At 34.9% G+C, this 25,257-nt stretch overlaps 1 protein-coding gene across 3 annotated transcripts in view; it reads left to right on the forward strand.

Moving 5' to 3' along the window:
• NAE1 (NEDD8 activating enzyme E1 subunit 1) overlaps window positions 1–22,370 on the forward strand; it is a 40,505-nt gene extending 18,135 nt beyond the window's left edge. For 2 of the 3 annotated variants that reach the window (XM_074286532.1, XM_074286533.1), the window contains 12 exons: window positions 1,415–1,477; window positions 1,967–2,030; window positions 2,526–2,617; window positions 9,120–9,179; window positions 9,356–9,489; window positions 10,906–10,981; window positions 11,152–11,191; window positions 16,492–16,578; window positions 18,237–18,329; window positions 19,929–20,043; window positions 20,135–20,184; window positions 22,122–22,370. In XM_074286532.1, the coding sequence (XP_074142633.1) occupies window positions 1,415–1,477; window positions 1,967–2,030; window positions 2,526–2,617; window positions 9,120–9,179; window positions 9,356–9,489; window positions 10,906–10,981; window positions 11,152–11,191; window positions 16,492–16,578; window positions 18,237–18,329; window positions 19,929–20,043; window positions 20,135–20,184; window positions 22,122–22,231 (984 nt within the window). In that variant the 3' untranslated portion in view covers window positions 22,232–22,370. Of the gene's footprint in view, window positions 1–1,414; window positions 1,478–1,966; window positions 2,031–2,525; window positions 2,618–9,119; window positions 9,180–9,355; window positions 9,490–10,905; window positions 10,982–11,151; window positions 11,192–16,491; window positions 16,579–18,236; window positions 18,330–19,637; window positions 19,812–19,928; window positions 20,044–20,134; window positions 20,185–22,121 lie in introns of those variants that run through there. The other variant, XM_074286534.1, reaches the window with a different exon arrangement.
• Window positions 22,371–25,257: the final 2,887 nt, after the last annotated feature.

A 25,257-nucleotide genomic window follows, 5' to 3' on the forward strand; every position in this document is an offset into this window, starting at 1 on the left:
GACAGGGAAGAATTGGCAACTTATAGGATATTTAGAGTGAATGAGAGTGAGGAAGAAAGCATGATGCTAAGGTTTCAATAAGGAAATTGAGGGGAAGAGTGTTTTCCTGTATTTAAGAAATTCATGGGGCATGCAATTTGAAATGTCTGATTGGTGATTTGTATGGTGAAATTGGATCTCGAAGAGATCTTTGGTCTGGAATTATAAATCTGGGAGGCCTCTAAATAGAGATGAGAATCTATAGGAGCTAATGGGATCTCCAAATGAAAGAGTATAGAGAGACAAGAGTCTACTTGTCTTTTAGGAGCTCAAGAGCTTTGGATTATAGCCATAGTTAGTGTCAGCCAAGGAGACAGAACAGTGGCCACACAGTTAAGAAATGAACCAAGGGACAGGAGTGTCTCAAAAACCCAGAGAGAAGCTATTGCTGCAGAGAGATCAAAAAAGAATGAAGAAGGCTAAAAATAAAGCCATTAGATTTGGCAGCATTGGGAACTTTGGAGAGTAATTTCGGTAGATGTGTTGTCAGAAGCTAGATTGAAAAGGATTAAAAAGTCAGAAAAGAGTGGATGAAGTGAGTAGAGACATCATTTTTTGGGAATTTGGGAAAGGGAGAGGAGATGCAGGCTGATTGCTTGAAGGGATGGTTATATCAAAGGAGGACTTTTTTAAAAATATATTTTATTCCCTTCTCCCCCCATTAGTTGTTAAAACAATTTTTAACATTAAAAAAGTTTTTTTTGAGTTGTAAATTCTATCCCTACTTCCTTCTTCCTATGCCCCTCTCTCTGAGATGATAAACAATTTGATATAAGTTATATATGTGCAGTTATGTAAAACATTGAAAGGAGGATTTTCTAGGCATGGAGGAGAGATCTAGATGTAAATACAACAGGGAAGGAAATGGTAGATAAGTGATTGGAAATTAGTGGGAAGGGGCAAGATTACTAGAGCTGATGAGAGGAATCTTCCACTCAGGTAGAGGTATTGGTTTTGGTGAGGAAGGTTATCTTTTTATAAGAGTGTAAAAGAGAGGAGGAAAAGGGCAGGGTAATGCAAAAAGACTCTGGTCACAGAAGCGCTTGTGGCAAATGAGAAGTGTTTGGTGCACTTCAAAGACATAAATTAATAGGAAAAGTGAGATGTAAAAAGTAACTTACCTAGTGACCACAATAGCTCTTATATCTGTGAAGCCTTCAGGTTTGCTGAGTACTTTTTCTCCCCAAACCCTATAAGATAGTGAAAGGATTTGGGGTTCAAAGAGGTTCATAACTTACCTGTTCATGGCCTGTAGCTAGAAATATTAGAATGGGAATTCTAAGCCAGAACTCTTGATTTCAAGTCCATGGCCCTTTCATCAGCCATTACTGTGTAATACAGCATTTCTCCACTTTGCTTCTTCTCTTACTCTCAGGACCATAGCCATACTCCATGGATTGTGATTGTAGCCAAGTATTTGGCACAGTGGCACAGTGATGTAAGTCTTTTTCTTTTTTTCTTTTCTTTTCTTTTTTTTTTTTTTTAAACAATATTGTATACTTTGAGCATATTATAAAATACCAGTTATTAGGATTTTTTTGGCTATTCTTTTTTCCTTGGAAAAGGGGACTTTTAAAATTAGATAGTTCTCTTGATGTATTTTTTAATCAGTAAAAATATTTAATTATGTCAATGTCATCCTGAAATATGTTGGGCATGTATAGAGCAAAATGCCATAAAATGATCTTTTAAATTCACCCAATGATTCTTTAGTTACTTATTGAAAAACAAATGAATTTTAGTTAACTGTGTGATTATAGGAATTTAAAAGATGTAAACTCTAGATTTTTGTATATTGACTAGATATAACCATGCTCATGAAGCTTTTTATTTTTTTATTATATTATTGAAAGATATAAACTCTAGATTTTTATATATTGAGTTGATATAACCATGCTTATGAGGCTTTTTATTTTAACTACTTTAGAAGAATGGACAAATACCTAAAACATACAAAGAAAAAGAAGCCTTCAGAGATTTGATTAGACAAGGTAATGTTATAAAATATAATTGTGGATTGTATAGTATTTGAAAGAGCAATAAGAAATCTATTCTTTGCTTGAGGCAAATGTTTTTATTTATTTTGAAGCTGCTTTTCTTAATATTTTTTTAAGTACCTGTTCTCATCTGTTAGAGATTAAACTCTTCCTTCAGGGAGGCTAAGATCCATTTTTTTTTCTTTTTCTTTTTAAAAATTTTAATATCCTATTTTTTCCCAACTACATAATAAAAATAATTTTTAACTTTCAGATTCTCTTCTACTCTCTCTCCCATCATTGAGAAGGCACGTAACATGTATAAACATGTACAGTCATTCAAAACATATTTCTATATTATTAAGATCCATTTTTCATATAAAGTTTAAAGGTTTTCATAAACCATATCTGTCTATAGGTAAAGTATACTTATTCACCCCTCAAAATGCTTGAATGTGAGATAATGAAGAGAAAAAAAAAGAACTCATTTCTTAATTTCTGCTCAAACAGGTATTTTGAAGAATGAAAATGGTGTTCCAGAAGATGAAGAAAATTTTGAAGAAGCTATTAAAAATGTGAACACAGCACTTAGTACCACTCAGGTATTGTGAGTATTATTAAAAATCAACAAATATCTACTAAGTCCTTGCTGTTTGTCAGGCACAATGATAAACATCTGGAGTTCAAAGAAAGGCAAAAGGAGCTCATCTTCTAGTGTGGGAGAGGCAGCATATAAATAATTAGGTGGATATAAGATAGATATGGTGCAAATGGAAGGTAATTTTAGCAAGAAGGGATTTTGGAGGGAAGGGGTGGAGCTAGGAAAGGTCTCTACCAGAAGGTGGATAGGAGTTGGAGGTAAAGAGGGAGAGCAATCCGGGCTTGGAGGACAGCCAGGACCATTCACTAAAGAAGGAGATAGAGGGCCTAATCAAGGAACAACAGTTGGTCATTAGAGCTGGAGTGCAGTGTTCATGTAGGGGGAATAACATGTAAGACTAGAAGAGTGAGAAAGGGCCAACTGGTAAAGAGTTTCATCTTTTTTCTTATGAATATTTTTTGTTAATTTATTGATCTCTCTCATTCCACTCCATTCTCTTTTATGATGTTAGCTGTTAGTCAAAATGATCTTGCTGCTAGCTACTTGTTAAAGTTAAAGTCTTTTGTTGGCTTGATCTTCTCTGATTTTTGGTTATTACAAATACGGCAGCATCTCACACACACACAGACACACACACACTAAACTTTAAATATAGGGCAGATTCTTCTAGTTTACCTGCCAAATATTTCTCCTTTTAACTTTTCACACATAGTCATCATTTAAAGCATTAAGAGCTTTATAAATGCAACAGTCTAAAATAATTTTTATCCAATAACATCATTATGCAAATAATTATTCTCCATTTTATGTGACACTGCTGCAGATCACAGTATTTTTTCCTAGATTTTTGCTTATGCTAAATAACATCCTGATAAAATCTCATTTTGCTTCTGACCAGTCTCATAATCTGCCATCTCTTTTATCATTCCCCTCCTTTTATATTATCCCCTTCTCCTTCTCCTTTCCTGTCGGATAAGATATATTTCTATGCCCAGATGAGGGGTGAAATTCAAATGTTAGCCCCTGACCCAGTTTTCCCTTCCACTGGAAAAACTCTTCCCTGTTACCCCTTATTTTATGTGAGATAACTTTCCTCGTTTTACCTTTCCTTCCAGTATGTCCTCTTTTTCACCCATTCATTTTTTTTTTTTTTTTTTTGGCTGAGGCAATTGGGGTTAAGTGACTTGCCCAGGGTCACACAGCCAGGAAATGTTAAGTGTCTGAGGCGAGATTTGAACTCGGGTCCCTCTGACTTCAGGGCTGGTATTTTATCCACTACGACACCTAGCTGCCCCCACCCATTCATTTTAAAAATATTAATCCAACATAATCAACTCATTATCATACTCTCTATGTACAGTTCTTATAAAATTCTTAGACATTCCATGTACTTATATAGTAATATAAACAATCGAACCTTATTTATTTTTCTTTCATGTTCACCTTTTTTATGCTTCTCTTAAGTCTTATATTTGAAAGGCAGGTTTCTATTCATCTCTGGTGGATAGAGTCTTTCAATTTCTAGAAATTCTTGTTGGACTTGTGCTTAATTCACTTTCATTTTACTTATTGAGCCTTTGCTTGTAGCTGTTTTGACAGCTCTAAATTTGTGGTTTGGTCTTTCCTGTCATCATAGTATCTTTTTTTGTTGGGTTCTTTTTTGTTTGTTTGCTCAGTTTCCTAGCCTAATTCTTCAGGCTTTTTCCACATTGCTAATTCCACAGCTAGTTTTGGAGGTTTGTAAGTTTGTAGTTTTCTAAGAAAATGTGATGACTTAGGGAGAGATTTGGTCATGCTCTTCTGGTCCTTAAGGCCTCTATTTCTTTGAGACTGAAACTCATGTTGCTTCTTGCGGCCTTTGTTCCCTTGGTACTGTTAGTCTTATAAGGAGGGAGTTCACGTCTTTTCTCACCTGACCTCATAACTTTGGGATTTCTCTAACTTTTCCACCAAGTTCTGACCGCCACTCTACCTCACTCCAGTTTCTGTATATTCTTTTTCCCCATTAGACTGTATACTCTTCAAGGGCATGGACTGTCTTTTTTAATGTTCATATCCCCAAAGTTTAGCACTGTGCCTGACACCTTGTGGGTGCTTAATAAATGCTTATTGCCTGACTGCCAGAGAGGAAAATTATAATTGAGATACAGTGTTTTAAATTTTTCAAAACCTGCTGTTGCTAACTCAGTAGTTGTTTCTTCTGCATTAATTATATTTTATGATAAATTCTTTTTTTTTTTTTTTTAATTTAAACTGAATTTTTATTTCTTTTTTTTTTTTTTTTTATTTTATATATATATATATATATATATATATTTTATAATATTATCCCTTGTATTCATTTTTCCAATTTACCCCCCCTCCCTCTATTCCCTCCCCCCGACGACAGGCAATACCATACATTTTACATGTGTTACAATATAGTCTAGGTACAATACATGTGTGCGAATATCATTTTCTTGTTGCACAATAAACATTAGAATCCGAAGGTACATGCAACCTGGGCAGACAGATATTAGTGCTAACAATTTTCATTCCCCTCCCAGTGTTTCTTCTCTGGGTGCAGCTACCTCTGTCCATCATTGATCAACTGGAAGTGAGTTGGATCTTCTTTATGTTGAAGATTTCCACTTCCATCAGAATACATCCTCATACAGTATTGTTGTTGAAGTGTACAGTGATCTTCTGGTTCTGCTCATTTCACTCAGCATCAGTTGATTTAAGTCTCTCCAGGCCTCTCTATATTCCTCCTGCTGGTCATTTCTTACCGAGCAATAATATTCCATAACCTTCATATACCATAATTTACCCAACCATTCTCCAACTGATGGACATCCATTCATCCTCCAGTTTCTAGCTACAACAAAAAGAGCTGCCACAAACATTTTGTCACATATATGTCTCTTTCCGCTCTTTAGTATTTCTTTGGGATATAATCCCAGTAGTAGCGCTGCTGGGTCAAAGGGTATGCACAGTTTGATAACTTTTTGGGCATAATTCCAGATTGCTCTCCAGAATGGCTGGATTCTTTCACAACTCCACCAGCAATGTATTAGTGTCCCAGTTTCCCCACATCCCCTCCAACATTTGTCATTATTTGTTCCTGTCATCTTAGCCAATCTGACAGGTGTGTAGTGGTATCTCAGAGTGGTCTTAATTTGCATTTCTCTGATCAGTAGTGATTTGGAACACTCTTTCATGTGAGTGGATATAGTTTCAATTTCTTCCTCTGAGAATTGTCTGTTCATATCCTTTGACCATTTATCAATTGGAGAATGGTTCGGTTTCTTATAAATTAGGGTCAGTTCTCTATATATTTTGGAAATGAGACCTTTGTCAGAACCTTTGTTTTTAAAAATATTTTCCCAATTTGTTACTTCCCTTCTAATCTTGTTTGCATTAGTATTATTTGTACAGAAACTTTTTAGTTTGATGTAATCAAAATCTTCTATTTTGTGATCAATAATGATCTCTAGTTCTCCTCTGGTCATAAATTCCTTCCTCCTCCACAAGTCTGAGAGGTAGATTATCCTCTGTTCCTCTAATCTATTTATTATCTCCCTCTTTATGCCTAAATCATGGACCCATTTTGATCTTATCTTGGTATATGGTGTTAAGTGTGGATCCATATCTAATTTCTGCCATACTAATTTCCAGTTTTCCCAACAGTTTTTTCCGAATAATGAATTTTTATCCCTAATGTTGGAATTATGATAAATTCTTAATAAAATTTTGTTTCAAAATGTTTATGATTTTAAAAAATAAATTGAAATTGGAATTGTTTGGGAGAGAGAACCTGTCTAGTTAAGGCTCGTGGGGCATTATAAAATAGTACAACTCATCAGATGGTCCCAAAGTCGAAAAAGTGCTGTTGGGTCTCTTCAACTGCACAAATACTGAGTAATCACTCCAGGAATAACCACTTGGCCACTCAGCAGTGTCCCCTGCAGGTCAGGATTTAACTGAGCCATGATCCTTCAAAGGACTCCAGAACATTCCAGGATTTCTTTTCATTTCACTCTGTCATTGCCAAGCCCTATTAGGAACATCAAAGTTTCCTCTCAGAGGAGACTTAATAAAAAAATATCTCTAAAGTATTTAGAATTACTCTATCCTTTCTTTACCTCTGCAATAAACACATAGCCATTTACAAAACCTCAATATATTATTTTTTTAATGTCAATTTTATTCATATTCACCCTTATACAGATATTCATAACAGTAGTTTCATAACTCTAGGATATATGTGCTATAAATATTATCCCTATTTAACACATGAAGAAACTAGATGAAGGGAGAAAAAGGATGGAAATGAGCATTTATATCGTAGTTACTACATGCCAAATACTGCTAAATACTTTATAGATGTTTTCATCCTATCTATTCTCTCATTAGGTGGCAGACCTGCTTTAGCCAGAAACCCTGAGGGTCTTTCCTTCCCAGATTCATTCATTCATTTATTCAGATTTTTTGGGCGACATGAAAGAGGAGATTCATTGCCTCAATTGCTACCTAGCTGTAATCACTGAATGAGTGTGGCCTCAGTCAAATTGAGATCTGTCAGAGACCTTAGATTAAAAAAGCCAACGTCTCCTCTTTCATCCAAGGCCATCTCTAGTCATCTTGATCTATGTTTGGCCACTGGACTCAGATGGCTCCGGAGGGAAAGTGAGACAGGTGACCTTGCACGGCCCTCCCTCACTGCAGTTCAGTTCACTTGCATGTCATGGATGACCTCCCTGATGTCATGAGCCTCTTGAGAATGAAGGACAAAACAGCAAGAGCTGGGACCCCAATCTGCCCCATCCATGTCTACCATAGTGCCTTCATATCGCAGATAGCCTGCATAATTTTGTGTCATTTTGATACAATAAAAGGAATGTAAAATTTGTAAATGAGGCACCTGAGTTCTTAGCACAGAACTATGTAATCTTAGGCAAGTTTTTTAAACCTATCTTAGCTTCAGTGTTCTCTTATGTAAAATGGAAGTAGATGTTTGGCTTAAATAATATTGAAAAACTTTTTAAATTCAAAAGTGCTCTATAAATGAGCTATGAAATACTGTTGTAAAGATATGTCTTTAGAAGTAGTGTCAGTACTGTAAACATTCTACACACACACACACACACACACACACACACACACACACACACACACGCTATATTTGAATCAGTAATTGTAATTAACACTTGGGAAACTTGTGTCTCTGTGTCACACCCAGTAAGAAATATTTAATATACCCCTCCATTTTTGATCAGTATGATCTTTGTGAGGTTATTCTTTAGATTTCATAAAGTTGGAAAAATTCAGAGCTGTTAAGTCCATTTTAGCACTAGCAGGTATTTTTTTACATTCTAAACCTTTTTCACTTTTCTTAAGCCCCAGCTCCATTATTATGCCTCATACTTAGAGCAGATGATTTAGCCTCCTATGTCACTGAAGAGAATGGAGCCCCATATGATGAGAACTCCCTCTCATCTTCCCTTCTCTATTCCCTACTACTTCCTAGTGTTATCATGTACTCTTTTTCCCTTCTCTTCTATGTCAGACAGACATAATTCATACTCTGAGATCTTCTCTGGCCTTCCTTCTCTCTCACATGTATTTTCTTCTTTTTTTAATTGCATTTTATTTTTATCTTTAGAGTCACATTCATTTTTGACCCTCTTTCCTACTCCCCCTTGCCCAAATTGGGAAAGGAAGAAAAATTAAGCTTCTGTTACAAACATGTATAGTCAAGCAACATGAATTCCTACACTGACCATTCCCCCCCCAAAAAAAATTTATGTCTCAGTCTGTACTTTGAGTCTGGCATCTTTCTATCAGAAAGCAGGTAACATGTTTCATCTTGAGTTCTTAGGCTTTGTGACATGTATAAGACTTCCCTCTATTTTTTAAAGTTTTTTTGTCTTTAAAATATTGCTGTTATTGTATAAATTGTTGTCCTGACCTTATGTTGTATCAGTTTATACAAATCTTCCTCTGATACTGTCACAATAGTGCTTGATCACATTTATATACCATAACTTGTTCACCCATTTCCTGGTTAATGGGCATCCCCCTCGGTTTCTATTTCTTTGACACCACAAAAAAAGAGCTGCTATGAATACTTTGTTTTACATGTAGATGCTTTTCTTCTTTCCTCGATCTCTGGAGCATAAATCTAGCTATGGTATCATGAGATCATTTGGCACGTACAGTTTGCTAGCTTTTGGGGGCTTAGCTCAAATAAGAGGCCACAAAAGAAGCCTTTTTCATTTCTTTCAACTTCCTCCTCCAGAGGTGAAAGAGGAAATCCAGAGCTAGAAGGGACTTCAGAGCCATTTAGTCTAACCCTTCATTTTACAGAAGAGGAAACTGAGGCTTCAGAAGTTTAATGACTTGTACAAGTTGCACAATAGAAGCCCCAGTTGGAATCCAGGTTCTTCAGTGTTTAATCTCAGTTTTCTTTCCTTGTTCTTACATAGAAAATAGAAATCAATGCATTCTCTGTTCTTTTCTAGATACCAAGCAGTATTGAAGACATTTTTAATGATGATCACTGTATCAATATTACCAAACAGGTAATAAGATTCTCTTTTTTTAAAAATTATTTTTATTTTCAAAACATATGTATGGATAATTTTCAACATTTGTCCTTGCAATAAGAGTCTTTAAGATCACTGTCACCTAAAAGTACATGTTACAAAGTGAAATTTTAGTTGGCATTTTTTTTTTTTTTTTTTTAATGTGCTCATAGAGTCCATCCTTTTGGATTTTGGCAAGGGCTTTAAAAGAGTTTGTGGCAAGGGAAGGTCAAGGAAACTTACCTGTTCGAGGCACTATTCCTGATATGATTGCAGATTCTGGAAAATTTATAAAATTACAAAATATGTAAGTAGTTTTTTTTTTAATATGTAATATTGGAAAAGATCTTTAACCTTACTGTTCCACTAGTTCTCCATGTATAAAATTCTAATAATGTCTTTCACTGATTCAAGTAAGAGACTAAATAAATTATATGAAGTTTTTTGGATTTCTAGGGTGAAAATGATGCTTCATATGTATTTTTTTTTTCTTTTAATTGAATCTTTGATCTTGATACAGATTTTTCCTTGGTACAAATCATGAGCTGTCCATAATATCTCATACTGTACATTTTGTGTTCATATTCTTCCCAGAGATTTTTTCCTTTTTTTTTTTTTTTTTTTTTTTTTTTAATATTCTTTAAAAAACAACCAAAATAAACACTTCCTTTTATACAGTACAACCAGGAGGGTTATGCATGTGAAACTATGAATCTCTTATGTAATTATTGCTTTTCTTTTAAGTATGTTTTATATATATATATATATATTTTTTTTTTTTTTTTGGTGAAGCAGTTTTTTTTTAATTATAGCTTTTTTATTTACAAGATTTATGCATAGGTAATTTTTCAGCATTGACAATTGCAAAACCTTTTGTTCCAACTTTTCCCTCCTTCCTTCCACCCCTTCTCCCACCATGTCCAAACACTTATTTTGCTGTACAAAAAGAATCAGACTTTGAAATAGTGTACAATTCCAAACACGTTACTTTCAAAAACTGTCCTGCTTGTCTATACTTCTATCCTCCCTTCTGTTCTCTTCTGTGCATTTCAAAACATGTTTCAATGACCTATTCTTTCATTTTTTGGCAATCATAACCCTTGCTTCCCACAACCTACTCTGTCTCCTCCCAGACTAAGAAAAATAAAACCAAAATCTCTCTAACAAATATGTATAGTTAGTTGATCCCAATTGATCATGTCCAAAAGTGCCATGCTGTATCTTGAGTTCATTACCTCTCTATGAGAAGATAGATGTTGCATCTATTGTTTGTTCTGGTAGATTTTCCCCAGAAGATTCATTCAACATACTTGAGATCTTTCTTTGCATCTTCTTATATTTCATGGGTATATTGGGCTATTTGCCTCAAAATGTCTAGCACACGTTGTGGATTATTAATACATAGTAAAGACTGGATTTCAAATAGCATTGGAACTATTTTAATTTCTGCACATGGTATATATATGACCAAAGACTTATACCTAGAAAGAAATCATTCAAGTAAGTCCCTTGTTTTTACAGATGATTCAGGCTCGAATTTTGTGACTTGCCAAAGGTCCTAGATTATTAGCAACTTCTGGAGCCAGAACCAAAAACCCTTATTTCTTAACTCTTGGAACCTAGTGCTTTTAAGATGCCTTTTGTTGTCTAGTTTCAGGATATTAATTTTAAGAGTGCTTTAAACTGTACTCAAAGTAGCTATTTTTAATTTCCTGTTTTCTAGTTACCGTGAAAAAGCAAAAACAGATGCTGCTGCTGTGGGTAATCATGCTGCCAAATTACTCCAGTCTATAGGTCAGGTGAGTTGTTGGCCCAGGCTCTGCTTTATTTTATACAACCTCATTTTAGAAATATTCTCCCAGGTACTGGGAAAGGCTCCTCTAATCTGTTATTGACTCTATTGCTCATTGAATTCTTTTTTAAGCTCTGCTTTTGTTCTGGAACAAAACAATCATTTGTCTTTTTACAGGCACCAGAATCCATTTCACAGAGAGAATTAAAATTACTCTGTAAGTTGCCTTGATTTCATTTGCTTTATTATTTTGCTTGTTGTAATGTACACATAGTATGTTGCCAGGAAGACTGTCAGGTAGTTTAAATGATTCGAAATCTGCATAGGTATCTCTGTTGATGAAACTTTGCCTAAATATATGCAACTATGATAATTAGTTATGTGTGTAAATTTTCATTTGAAAAAATGGAAATATTCACTTTGCCAACAGTTGATTAATAAGTATTTAATATATATAAGGCACTAGTACAATACTATATAAGGCAGTAGTACAAAACAGCTATTGAGTAAATATATCTATAATACATTGAAATGAAATTAAAATTAAATACTATTTATATTTATACAAAATTCCTTTCTTTGTTCATTCTAAGTAATGTGGGAAAAATTAGAACAATTGATTATTTAAAATGTGTGTTGAATTCTTAGATAACATTCAAGCTCTCTTCAACTTATTTACTAAGTCCTAAAAACTATCTTTGCTCATTTTAACTTTTGTGATTGGAATACAATGAAGAGTATATCAAGTCCTATGGATTATTGTCCAAAAGATTGATAATATTTTCTTTTATTTCTTAAAAGTTAGTTTTAAACAAAAGAAACCTTGGTTTGGGTGGGACCGTAATAGGATTTTTTCAACAGCTTTTTTATTTCAATAACAAGCAAGACACTCTGATTTGAAGAGGCAGGTTTTTCTTCACAAATATCACTGAGACGCGATAGAATTAAAACCACATTTGGAATCAGCCATATTCCAGTTCTCTTATTGAGAAGGAACAGGATAAAGTGAGGCTAGAATAACATTGTAAGTGAAGAAGATGGAGTTGTGTGGAAATCTAGAAGCTAAAGGAGCAGAAAAAGAAGCACGTGGAGAGTCTTTGTAGGAAGATTAATTGAGGCAGAAAGAGAAGACATGTTGTTGCTTAACTCACTTAAATTTGCCAGGCATATGTAGAGCCCCCACTAAAGTGCCAGGTACTACTGAGCACACAATTGACATGGTCTATTTGTTAAGGGTTTCAATTAGGTGTTTTGTTGTTGTTTTTTCCTGTCTCTATAGAAGGCTGGAGAAAATATATGCAAAATGAATGTTATATTAAAGTAAAAGGCATCAATAAAGCTATTATAAGCAGTATTTAAAAAAAGAAGAGACTAGCAGGAATGGGCAAAATGAATGGTATATTACAGCAAAAGGCATTAATAAAACTGGTAAAAGCAGCATTAGAGAAAACAAGAGACTACCAGGGATGGGTCTACAGTTTGAATGGATAAGAGTGACCATTGGAGAAAAGCTATTCAAATTTTATTTTACTCATGTTTTCTCTACCCAAAAAAAAACTTCTTTGGAATACAAATAACAGAACCAAAGTAACCAATAGAGTTGGTATCTAATATAAGTAAAAAGCAAAGAAGAAAGCATCTGGTTGTGCTTGATAAGTTTAAGACACCAGATCCAGATTACGTTTATTCTAGGATACTAAAAGCATGAGCAGATAAAGTTGCTCAGTCATGTTATAGATCTTTGAAAGACTTTGGGGAATAGGAAAGGGGTCACAAGAATGGAGGATAAACAATGGCCAGGAACACATGAGATCTGCACATTAGATAGATCAGGAAACTTGACTTCAAAACCTGGAAAAATTCTAGAACATGTTACTAAAGACATGTTTATCAGTGAGCAAGGAAAAGAAAGTAGTCAGTCAAGAAGCATTTATTAAGCATCTACTAGGCATTGTACCAACAGTAATGATTAGGAGCCAACATTGCTTCATCAAGAGGGCATTATGCCAGACTAGCCTGGATTATTAGACTAGTAGATCAGGACAGTGGTATATTTATGTTTTAGCAAAGGTTTTTTTTTATATTTTATGTTTAATGGTAGTTTATTTTACATACAAATACATGCAAAGATAGTTTTCAACATTTACCTTCACAAAGCCTTCCAGATTTTTCTTCCTCTCCTTTCTTTTCCTTTCTCTTCAAAACAACAAGCAATCTGATAGGTTAAATGTGTGCAGTTCTTCTAAATATATTTCCATATACACTCTGCTGAACAAAAAAGAAAAAAAATCAGATCAAAACGTAAAAAACATGAGAGGGAAAAAAAAAACCAACAGCAACAAAAAAGGTGTAAATAGTGTGCATTGATCCACATTCAATCTCCATAGTTCTCTGAGTGCAGATGGCTTTTTTCATCATGAGTCTATTGGATTGCCTTGAATCCCCTTATTGTTGAAAAGAGTCATGTTGATCATCACAGAATCTTCACTATGTTCAGTGTTCTCTTGGTGATACTTCACTCAGCATCAGTTCATTGAAGTTTCTCCAGGCCTTTCTGAAATCATCCTGCTGATCATTTCTTATAGGATGATAATATTCCATAGCTTATTCAACCGTTCCCCAACTGATGAGCATCTGCTCGGTTTCTAGTTCTTTGCCACTACAAAAATGGCTGCTATAAACATTTTTTACACATGTGGGTCTTTTTCCCTTTATTATGATCTTTTTGGGATATAGGCCCAGCAGAGAGACTCTGGATCAAAGGATATGCAGAGTTTGATAACCCTTTGGGCACAGTTCCAGATTTAGCAAAAAACTTTAAACATTATCTTGTTCTTGGGGGTGGGGTGGAATTGAAAGATTGGGATGAAATGAGAGTACAATTAGATGGTTTCAGAATTGTTCAGATGGTGACACTCAAACAAAGGTCATCATTAAGTCCTTTGGCAGGCAGTCTTTTGTGCTGTGCTCCAGGGGTCTAGGCTAAACCCTTTGCCATTTAACCTTTTTCATCATCAGAGCATTACATAAAGGTGTAGATGGCACAATTATGAATGATGAAGTTAACAAAAAAATTAACAGAAAGAGATAGCTGACCTTGTTGGATGACAAGATCCAAAAAGTTCTCAATAGACTAGAATAAAACATTGGGCTGATTCTGATGAGATGAAATTTAATTGGATAAAATGTAAAATTTTAGACTTTGTTCCAGAAAAATCAACTTAATAAATACAAGATAGGTAAGAATAACTTGACAATTCTTAGTGTCAAAAAGATTTGGGGATTTTAGTGAACTGAAAACTTTGTTGATTTGAAAGCCAAAAAATCTAATTGTAATCTTAGGCTGAGTTAAGAGAAAGGTAGAATCTAGGCCTGGAGAAGAGATAGTCTAGAGATTGTTACTCTGCCAGGATCTGACTCTATCTCTGGAGTTCTGTGTTCAATCCTGGGTGGCATTGGATAAAACCGAGGATATTTCTCTTAGACAATAGGATAATTGAGGCCCCAGGAGCTATCCTATCATTTAGAAGTCTGTCACTTGGAAGAAGGGTTATTTATTTTGTTTGGCTCTTCTGAAAAATAGATAAGAGTTATGGGTGCTGGAAAAAACTTTCCAGTATTAGAAAGATCCCAAAGTAAAGTGTTGGGCCTGGGAAGCAGCAGGATCTGGCCTCTTGAAGCCTGGATTGCATAAACATTGGTTTGGTGAGGTGTGGAGGAATTTCTTCTTCGGATGTGGTTGAACTAGATAGATCCAAGCCCTTCCAGCCTGGAGGATCTGTGATTTATGAAGTGATATGCTTAATCCTGGTTCCTCACTCTAAGGTAAATAGAATTAATAGAAATGAACTCTGTATATTGTGTAAAAATTAGAGTTTCAACAAATGTTAGACTTTTATTATTAAAATTAGGAGGAATTAATTGGTGCAGTGGTAAGAGCACTAGACCTGAAATCAGAGAAAGTTGAGTTTGATTCTGGTTTCATATACTAGTTGGGTGACTTAGCTAATAAATCACCTCTGCCTTTCTTAGTTTCCTCATTTGTAGAATGGAGATAATAATTTCCAGGGTTGTTGTGAGGATAAAATGATATAATATTTGCAAAGCATTTTGTAAGTCTTAAAGTGCAGTGTAACTACATTCATGATTATTAAACGAGGTACAGTATAAGAATGAGGGTATTGTGCTGGGGCAGTGTCAAAGTCCTAAATGTGGATTAAGAGCATTTAGTGCACATCTTGATTATTCTGCTTGGTGGCGGTGTGACCGAGCAGGTTGTGAATTTCTCCATGCCTTTGTAAAATCTGTAAAATGAGGGTTAGATTTTTTAAGTTCTTTTCTGGATAGAAATAAAAGCCTATGATTTTTCATATTACTTAAAACTAACAAGGTCAGTCATTTTTGTACAAATGTCGAACATGTTTATCCTGATGGTACGGGTTCCTGTCCCAGCTTTGTCAGGGATCCTTTGCTTCCCTGAGGCATAGTCCCTTCTTTAAAATGGGATCTTGATATCTGGACTCTGTCACAGGGCTCCATCTTAAATGGATCTGTCTGTGTTAGCTTATCTGTGATTTGTGGAAGTATGTGCAAAAGTATTTTGTAACTGTAGCCTGTCAGGAATTGTTATGTACCATATCACCTCTTTACGGATTTATTTTCCACTTTTAGAAAAAGTAGGCTTGAAAATAAAAATAAATGGCCCCCCAGAAATCATGTAATTGAATCATTCTCCACCTCTTGCACCCAGGGAAGTTTTTCCCATACTCACTTGCTGGGAAGGAGGGAACAATGCATAGAACTCTCATCTTATTACTATCTCTAAGAAACGTCAGGCCTGGGCACCTGGAAAGCCACCAAACCTGCAACCACTGCTGCTCTCTGTGCCTTGTCCCTTGTGTACCGACATCCAAGTTTTCTCTCAAGTTTTAAATTCCCAGAAGGTTTGAAAGATTGAATCCATGTAATACTGAGCTCTGCACATGTTAGACACTTGAATATTAATTGATTTTATTTAATTTAATATTCCTTTTTCTAGGTTTTAATACCTGAAAAGAAATACACAGCCATACGGTCCCTATCTCTCAGGAATATTGAAGTCTACCTTGATGTTTTTAATAACCTTTGTTGTCACATACATGGAATTGTACATTTACAAAGGACAAAACACTGAACTAGATGCAGTCAGCCATTTCAGATTCTTTTTAGAATACATTCTTTTCCCTCTTGATGGAACAAATCTTTTCATAGCACATTTCTGTGAAGGGTTTACGTAGACTATTATGTAGCTCTAATGACTTGTAATTTTTTTTCCCCTCCTGAGGCTAGGGTTAAGTGACTTGCCCAGGGTCACAGAGTTAGGAAGTGTTAAGTGTCTGAGACTAGATTTGAACTCGGGTCCTCCTGAATTCAAGGCTGGTGCTCTATCCACTGCGCCACCTAGCTGCCCCATGACTTGTAATTTAAAACATTAATCTGCTGCAACCATTTAATTTGATAATGTTTCCCTGTATTTAGGCAGCAATTCGGCATTTCTTCGAGTGGTGAGGTGTCGATCCCTTGCTGAAGAATATGGCTTGGACACTATCAATAAGGATGAAATCAGTGAGTATATAGGATCTTCAAACAGCTGTCTTGTTGCCTTTAAACAATTCTTTTCAAATAGTTTCAGCTGTTTTTCTGTACAGTTCAGTCTTGGCATGCAGTCATAGGAGACCTCGTAAGAGAAACATTTTTATTCTGTAAATAATTTTACTCTTCTGAGGAGCTCAGGTGAAGTCTGCATTACTGTGACCCTGTCTAAATTTGGATAACAGCTTGACTTGTTTTCTGAGATGAAAGAGTAGGCTTCTAGCACAACAGTTCTTAGAAACAGAAACTGTATTTTTAGCATTCAGAAGGCTATAGTCACTCTGCTTGGGGTGACATGAACTTGGGAGGGAAACGACTCAGAAGCTAATTTTACATATTTGTATGTTTATGTATATGCTTCTATATGAAGAAGGACAATTAAAATACATTTTAAATTATTTTGAATTGTTAAAAACTATTTTAATTAAAAACAGACAAATGAAATTACTAAAGTTTAACTGTGTTTCAATTAGGAAAAAATGATAACTTTCAGATTAGTGTCTTTTTTCTTCCTTAATTTTAATATAAGGGTAGCCAGGGGTGCTCTCCTTTCCCATATCTAGTTGTCTACTCTAAAGTGGGACATGATTCCATATTAAGAGATTTCCATAATTAGGGGCAATGAAAGTATTCATATACTCTTTTTAAAAAAAAATTAAAGCTTTTTATTTTCAAAATGTATACATGGATGATTTTCAACACTCACTCTTACAAAATCTTGTGTTCTAAATTTTTCCCCTCCCTTCCCCTTACTCCCTCTCCTAGACAGCAAGTAATCCAATATATGTTAAATATGTGCAATTCTTCTGTACATATTTCCACAAATGTCATCACATACTCATTTGAGTTATGATTATCAGTTTATATGTGTGATATCAGAAGCAACTATAAAATCTGTTATCTGGTCACACAGTAGTAAAGAGCAGAATTAGAAAGTCAGTAAATATTGAACAAATGGGTTGGTTTTTTTTTTCCGATTTCACTAGCATTTGTTGAGTGTCCATCATATGCCAGGTGCTATGCCAGGCATTGGGAACTCAGAAACAAAATTTTAAAACTATCCTGCCCTCAGAGAGTTTATGTCCTTTTAAAAGAGGGCTTTTTAAAAAGAAGCCTCTGTTGGATTTTTTAGAAAATTAGTCTGGCTTCCTAGGATTTCTCTCCCTCTCTCCCTCTCTCCTTCTCTTCCTCTCTCCTTTTCTCCCTCTCTCCCTCCTCCTCTCCCTCTCCCTCTGGGTAGATCACTGAGTCTCTTTAAGGCCTCAGCAATGGGGTACAATGGAAAGAAGGCTTGGCTCTTTCATGGGAAGCCATTCTGTCCCTGCTGCCCCTTTGTCTGTTGGCAGGTCACTGAGCCTCTGTGGACCACAACTTCTTCATCTGAAAATGGACTTAATGTGTAATGATGTAAAATTTGAATGTTCATTCCAGGGCTTATTCCTATAACTCTAGTATTTAATGATATGTGATATTTAAGAACTGAAATTATCTGAAATTATCTTTTGTGTCATACACTTCTTCTGTGCTGGTCATACACTAAATTGTGTCTATCAATCTTTTTTTCCTCTAAAGTGTTTCTTATTATGTGATACATTCAAATAAGATTTTTCTTTCTTTTTTGCCTTTTTTAGTTTCCAGCATGGATAATCCAGATAGTGAGATAGTGTTGTACTTAATGCTCCGAGCTGTTGATAGATTCCAAAAACAGTATGGAAGATATCCAGGTAATCATTTCATTAGCAGAGCAGATACTAATAAAAGTTTAGAATTGTGAATTACATTCAGGAAGTACTCTCAGAGAATTTGTATTAGGAATGCTTATTATGTTAAAATTTTTAGGGGAAACTGATTAGATTAAGAACATTGTACAGATTTTGCAGCCCTTCTGGCTTTTAATGTACTAACATAATAAATTATAATACATTATAATAAAATAATGAAAATCCAATACACAATAATGAGGAACTGCTTTTAAATTAAAAAAAATACAAATGTTTGCAAAGTAGATTGATAGTTAAAGATCAACTTAGCTGCAGATGCTCCCTCCCCCTTGTAGTCTTCTCTGATTCCTCTCTCCCATCCCTAAATTATTCTTTTTTTTTGATGTCTCATAGTTTCAGTTGTCCTATATTAGTAATTACAGCGGCCATTGCTAGATAGTGCTTTAAAGTTTACAAAGTTCTTCACTTGTGTTCTCACATGATCCTACCAGTCCTATAAGAAATAGGTATTATCTCCATTTTACTAATAGGAAGCTGAAGCTCAGAAAATCCCTTATCTGTACTCACATAGGTAAGAAGAAATGGAGCTTTCACCTAGCCTTGTAAATTATTATCTATTTGTATAAATGGTTTTCCTCCATTTACTGGATTGTAAGCTCCCCCAGAGTTTAAAATATACTTTATTTACTTTTGTCTCTCATAGCATTTAGTATAGGGCCTTCCACATACTAGATGCCAGTAAGTATTTGTTCTTTGATTGAAAAGAATTTAATTCTTGATTTGCTAAATGCTGGGTAAATAGCTATATGAAATATATGAGCAACTTTACTTTTTTTTTTGGCAGACTAAATGCAAGATTTATCATACCTCAGTTTTAGCATATAGGAACCAGAGAATATTTGCAATCTTAAGGTCTTGTATTATACTAGTGAGATTATTAACCAAATTAGTCCTATTATTTATGGTTCCTGCTGTATAGCATGATCCCATGGTCTAACTGCCTATTCTCCTGGGACTTGCTATTTTAATTAACAGGTTTAACAAAAGAGTCTGTTATTGTACTTATGCCAGCTATCATATTTGACTCCAGAGGTTTAAGAAATGAATGCAGATTTAGATCAAGATAGTTTTTAAAACTTCATTTGGGTGGTTCCCTTTTTTCCTTTGAGGAGATAAGTCCCGATATATTACCTCACTAAGAATAAGAATGAGTTTTTGCATACGATGCTCATGTCCTAAAGCAGGACAGATCTTGCAGTGTGTGTAGTCTCGGAATGGGGAAGAGCTGGCTTTGAATGTTGTGTCTCCTAGACTCTGGCTGGGTGACCTGGCTAGGCCACTGAAGCCCTCAGCATTCCAGGCCACTGGATGAGACTCTGCATGTAGAATAAAGGCACAAAGAGCAGGGGTGGGGTTTCCTCACCAGCTGTTCTCTCACTGCAATCAGAGGTGGTCTCCAAGCCTGATTAGGCCTCTTTTGTGAGCATTATGGAGGATGTAAGAGTGAGTAGCACTTATAAGAAGCTAAGGAGTAAATATAAGCTAGTTGCCAATTGTTAATTTGCCTCTAAGTGCAAAATACTTTACATTTATTTTTATTAGGAGTTTATAACTATCAAGTTGAAGATGATATAGGGAAATTGAAATCTTGCCTGACCAGCTTCCTTCAAGAATATGGTTTGTCTGTAATGGTAAAAGATGATTATGTCCATGAATTGTAAGTAATTTCTATTTTTAGTAAAAGTAGAAAAATAATAACAAATTATTTTAATAACTTAAGACTAACTTAAAGATGTTTTTCTTGGTAGCTGTCGGTACGGAGCTGCTGAACCTCATACGATCGCAGCATTCTTGGGAGGTGAGTTTGGTGAAAAGAGCTCACCCTTTCATGTTCCATTTAGGTCCTTTTTGAGAAGTACTTAGTCAAATATTTTACCTTTGTAAAAACCTTTTGCCATATAAACTGAAGTAGAAAGTAGAACAAACTATCAGAGGTTGTTTCTAGGGGATAGGTATTGCCTAAAGCCCTCTCCTCATGGTGTAGGGAATGACACAGCATTCCTGAAGGTTTTGCCATGTAATCTCTGATAGGCCTTGCTAAACTGGAAAGAAAGGCCTAGTGAGAGATCACCTCACTTCATTTGGAAGTGGATCATCTTCTGACGCACTTAGGTCTTAAATCATGAATTTAAACCCAAAAAATTGTTATTCTTACCTAATAAAAAAATTGCCTTCATTTTATATATGAAATCCTCCCCCCCAAAAAAAACTCTGAGACTTGTCCCAAAACACCTTGCTAATTTGGTTTTTTAAAAAGCTTCTTTGAGTTTTATCCTTCTTTTCTGGATAGGTCAGCTTATTAAGATTAAATCCCTTGGGATACACAAGTTTAGGGAAGTTGTATTATACCAAAATTTTGGTCTTATTCAGTAGTCACAGACTGGGCAGCTAGGTACCAAAGTGCATCCCGGAGTCAGGAGTACTCCTCTTCCTGAGTTCAAATCTGGCCTTAGATACTTACTATGGGAGCCTGGGCAAGTCACTTTATCCTGTTTGCCTTTGTTTCTTCATCTGACAGTGAGCTGGAGAAGGAAATGGCAAACCAGAATTGCACATGACTGAAAAAAAAAAATCACCACAAATAAAAACTGATTGTTTGCAGAGCTGGCTAGTCAGCAAGGAAAACTAGTTGAATCATAGTTGACAGCAGGCAGTTACCTTCTTTCTTTGCCCCTGAAATGAAACTGAAACTTAAATATGACTTCCTTGTGTTTCCATTTTCATTCTATATAATTGTGTCGTGAATCTATCTCTGAAGCTGAAGCTTTGTGCAGAATAGTCAGTGAGGTGGAAATTTTTTTTGAGTGGACTTTTAAGAAGTAGTCAAAGCAGTTTTTACAATATGTCAAATAGGAAAAAAAAGGCGGCAGCCTCTGCTTAACTTATTTGCCTTCCTGATTAGAAGTACATATTATTTAGAGAAAAAAGTCCCATCTTTCTCTTCCCAAGCACCCACTTCCCCCCTCCCCCCCCACAACAGCCATTTACTGGAGCAGGGAGACAGTTTTATTGATACTAATCACCAACTACTGGGCAACTTGTGTGTATATACACACACATACACACAATTCATATACATACATTTTCAGTGTGTATATGTGTACATATTTGTGTTTATTTGTATATATACACCTAATAACAGGCATACATATATATGTATATATGAACATACACACAAATTTAGTATGGGGGCACCGAGAAGCTAAGTGACTTGTTTAGATTCACAAATATATGTCAGAAATGTGACTTAGGGGCAGCTAGGGGGCTTAAATTCAAGAGGATCTGAGTTCAAATGTGATCTCAGCCACTTAACACTTCCTAGCTGTGTGACCCTGAGCAAGTCACTTAACCTCACTTGCCTGGATTGGAGGGGGGGGGGAGAGAAAAAAGAAAGAAAAAAGAATTGTGGCTTAAACCTAGGTCTTCCTTATTCAGAGGCTAGCATTATATCCATTAGGCACACTGTCTCTCTATTGATCATATTTAGAAAAAATATACTTTTTATAACTCATTCTTTTTAAAACATGATCTATATAGAATTTATAAAGAATTGTTCTTTCCCCCCCCCCAAAAAAAAAAGAATTGTTCCCCTCTTTTTATATGGAAATATAAAAAATCTGGCATCTTAGGACTAGTTAGGAAGTGCTAAAAAATTAATATGATGGAGTTCTTTAAATTTTATGCAACTATTGTGAACTGTTTAAAACATTTACTTTTCTAATTTTTCTTTCATAGGAGCTGCTGCTCAGGAGGTTATCAAAATAATTACCAAACAGTTTGTAATTTTTAATAATACTTATATTTACAGTGGCATGTCACAAACCTCAGCAACTTTCCAATTGTAGAAAAATTACTGTATGTTAACAGCATGCTAATGCTTAAAACTGTAATTGCCTTCAGGTTTTGTTAAGTTCTGTATAATTCTGGTAATACAGGGCTGCTAAATTGTTTCCTTAATAAACATTAAAATCATTTTTTAAAAAATATGTGTCATTCTTGTTTATTTTGAAGGGGAACAGTAGTACAGCTATCATTTCTTATATAGAATTTATGCTGAATTTAATTCAATAAATGCATTATAGTGTTTTAAATTGTTAACTATAATCACCATAATCTCTTTTAATAAACTGAAATGTGTTGAAGATTTTAGCCAAGCTCTCCCATTTCAGTTAGGACCATATCCAGTTGTCTTGATCTATATTTGGCCACTGGACCCAGATGGCTCTGGAGGGGAAAGTGAGGCAGATAATCTTTCCCATATCTCCTTCACTGAACTCCAACTCACACGTCATGACACCACCTCTCAGATGTCATGATCCTCTTCGAGAAGAAAAGACAAAATAGTAATAATCTAAAAAGAGTTCATAGAATGTTAAAGCTTTAAAGACTCTTAGAGGTCAGTCTAACCTCAATCTAATCTCCCCAATTTGTAGATAAGGACACTAAACCATCCTTGATCCCAAACCCCTTTCCCCTTTTCTTTGGTGATCCTTGCTCCATTAATCACATCCCTTTCTCTTGTACCTTGAATCTCACCTATTTTCTTTATTTTTATTTAATTTAACAGTTTTTATTTTCAGTTCCAAATTCCTCTTTCTCTACTCCCTCTTCCATTCATAGAAAAGACATGGAATGTGATACCCATATGAAGTACTCACTGGAAATGGATAATATTTTCCATCTTGAGTTCTTTAGAATTGTCTTGGATCACTGTATTGATGAGATAGTTAATTCTTTCACAGGTGATTATCATTACAGTATTGCTCTTGCTTCAGACAATGTTCTCCTGCTTCTGTTCACTTCACTTTGCATAAGTTCATATGAATCTTCCCAAGTTTTTCTGAAACCATCCTATTTGTCATATTTTATAATAATTGTATTCCATCCATTACAACTATATACCACAGTTTGTTTAGTCATTCCTCACTGGTGAAATTCAATTTCAATTCTTTGCCACCACAAAAAAAAGCTACTATAAATAAGATTCTTTTCCTTTTTCTTTGATGTCTTTGGGATACAGACCTAATAGTGGTATTGCTGAGTGAAAAGACATGTATAGTTTTATAGCACTTTCCTTGTAGTTCCAAACTCTTCTCCAGAATAGGTCTGGACCTGCTCACTGGAGGATTTTGGTACCAGCCCAAATCCTGATCATGAGTGAGGAATGGAGGGGCAGAATTTTCGAAGATGGTCAAACAGGAGTCCATTTATTCAAAATTCTCTCAACCTTATATACCCTAATACCCTTACACATTGCACATGAGCTAACTATATACTGGGCATGCAGAATCATATAAACAACTTGCTATTGTGTGCACATGTCTCTTTGCCACTTTAGTAAATTCTGCTTTAATTACAATACAGGTTGTCATGCTCCCTGACTTCTCAGGAAGGCTGAGATGCCCTTAGTGGGGATAAGGAGCCAAACCAGACATGTCAGCAGGTTACTTTGCTGGGTTGGAGGGTCTTCTACCTCACCCAGAGTTCCCCCACTATCTGTAACCCTTTACAAGAATGGGCGGACAAATTCATAATTCAATCAAACAGTACATTAGTGTCCCTATTTTTCCACATCCTCCCCAGTATTTCTCATTTTTTTTCTGTCATTTTAGTCAATCTGAAGAGTGACTAATACCTCAGAATTTTCTCTAATTATTAGTGATTTGGACCATTTTTTCATATGACTATTAATAGCTTTAATTTCTTCTGAAAACTTTTAATATCATTTGACCAATTGTCAATTAAGGAGTAGTAGCTCTTATTTTTATAAATTTGGCTCAGTTCCCTATATATTTGAGAAATGAGGACTTGTTGAGAAATTTGTAATTTCCTTTCCTCCCAATTTTTTGTTTTCTTTCTAATTTTAACTGCATTGAGAGTTTTTTGTGCAAAAACTTTTTAACGTAATCAAAATTATGCATTTTATTCCCCATGTTCCTTTCTATCTCTTGTGTGCTCATGAACTCTTCCCTTATCTGTAGATCTGACAGGTATTTTTCCAATGGTCCCCCAATTATGATATTACTCTTTATGTATAAATCATAATTATCTAGCAATATTTTACTGTATAGTGTGAAATGTTGGTCTATCTATGCTTAGTATCTTCTAGACCATTTTCTAATTCTCTCAGCAGTTTTTGTTAAATAGTGAGTTCTTTCCCCAATAGCTTGAATTTTGGGGTTACTAATGGTCACTTTCTACTGTGTATTATGTATATAATCTATTCCATTAATCCACAACTCCACAACTCTTATTTTTTTTATCCAATATCAGATTGTTTTGATATTTACCATTTTGCAATATAATTTGAGATCCCATACTACTTGATCATCTTCCTTTTATTTTTTTCCATTTATTTCCTTGATATTTTTGACCTTTTGTTCACTGGGTGAATTTTTATTTTTGTTTCTAGGTGTATAAAATAATTACCTGGTAGTTCACTATGGCACAGAATAAGTAAATTAATTAATATTATAAAACTTTATTATATTGACTTGGCTTACCCACGAGCAATTTCTATTTCACTATTTTATTTTTTTATTTACTATTTTAATATTTCTCCCATTGTTTAGATCTGAATTTATTTGTGTGAAAAATATTTTGTAATTTTGTTCATATCCTTCCTTTATATGCACAGGTAGACTTCCAAGTATTCTAAACTCTTTGCAGTTACTTTCAATGGAATCTCTTTATCTCTTCCTGCTGGGTTTTGTTGGTAATATATAGCAATGCTGATCACTTACATGGCTTTATTTTATGTCCTCTTGAAGTTTTTAATTGTTTTAGCTAGTTTTTTAGTTTATTCTCTTGGTTCTCTAAGCATATCATTTTAGCATCTGCAAAAAGTGATAGTTTTGTTTCCTTGTTGCCT

The sequence above is a fragment of the Sminthopsis crassicaudata genome, chromosome 2 (genome assembly GCF_048593235.1).
Source record: "Sminthopsis crassicaudata isolate SCR6 chromosome 2, ASM4859323v1, whole genome shotgun sequence".
NCBI lineage: Eukaryota > Metazoa > Chordata > Mammalia > Dasyuromorphia > Dasyuridae > Sminthopsis > Sminthopsis crassicaudata.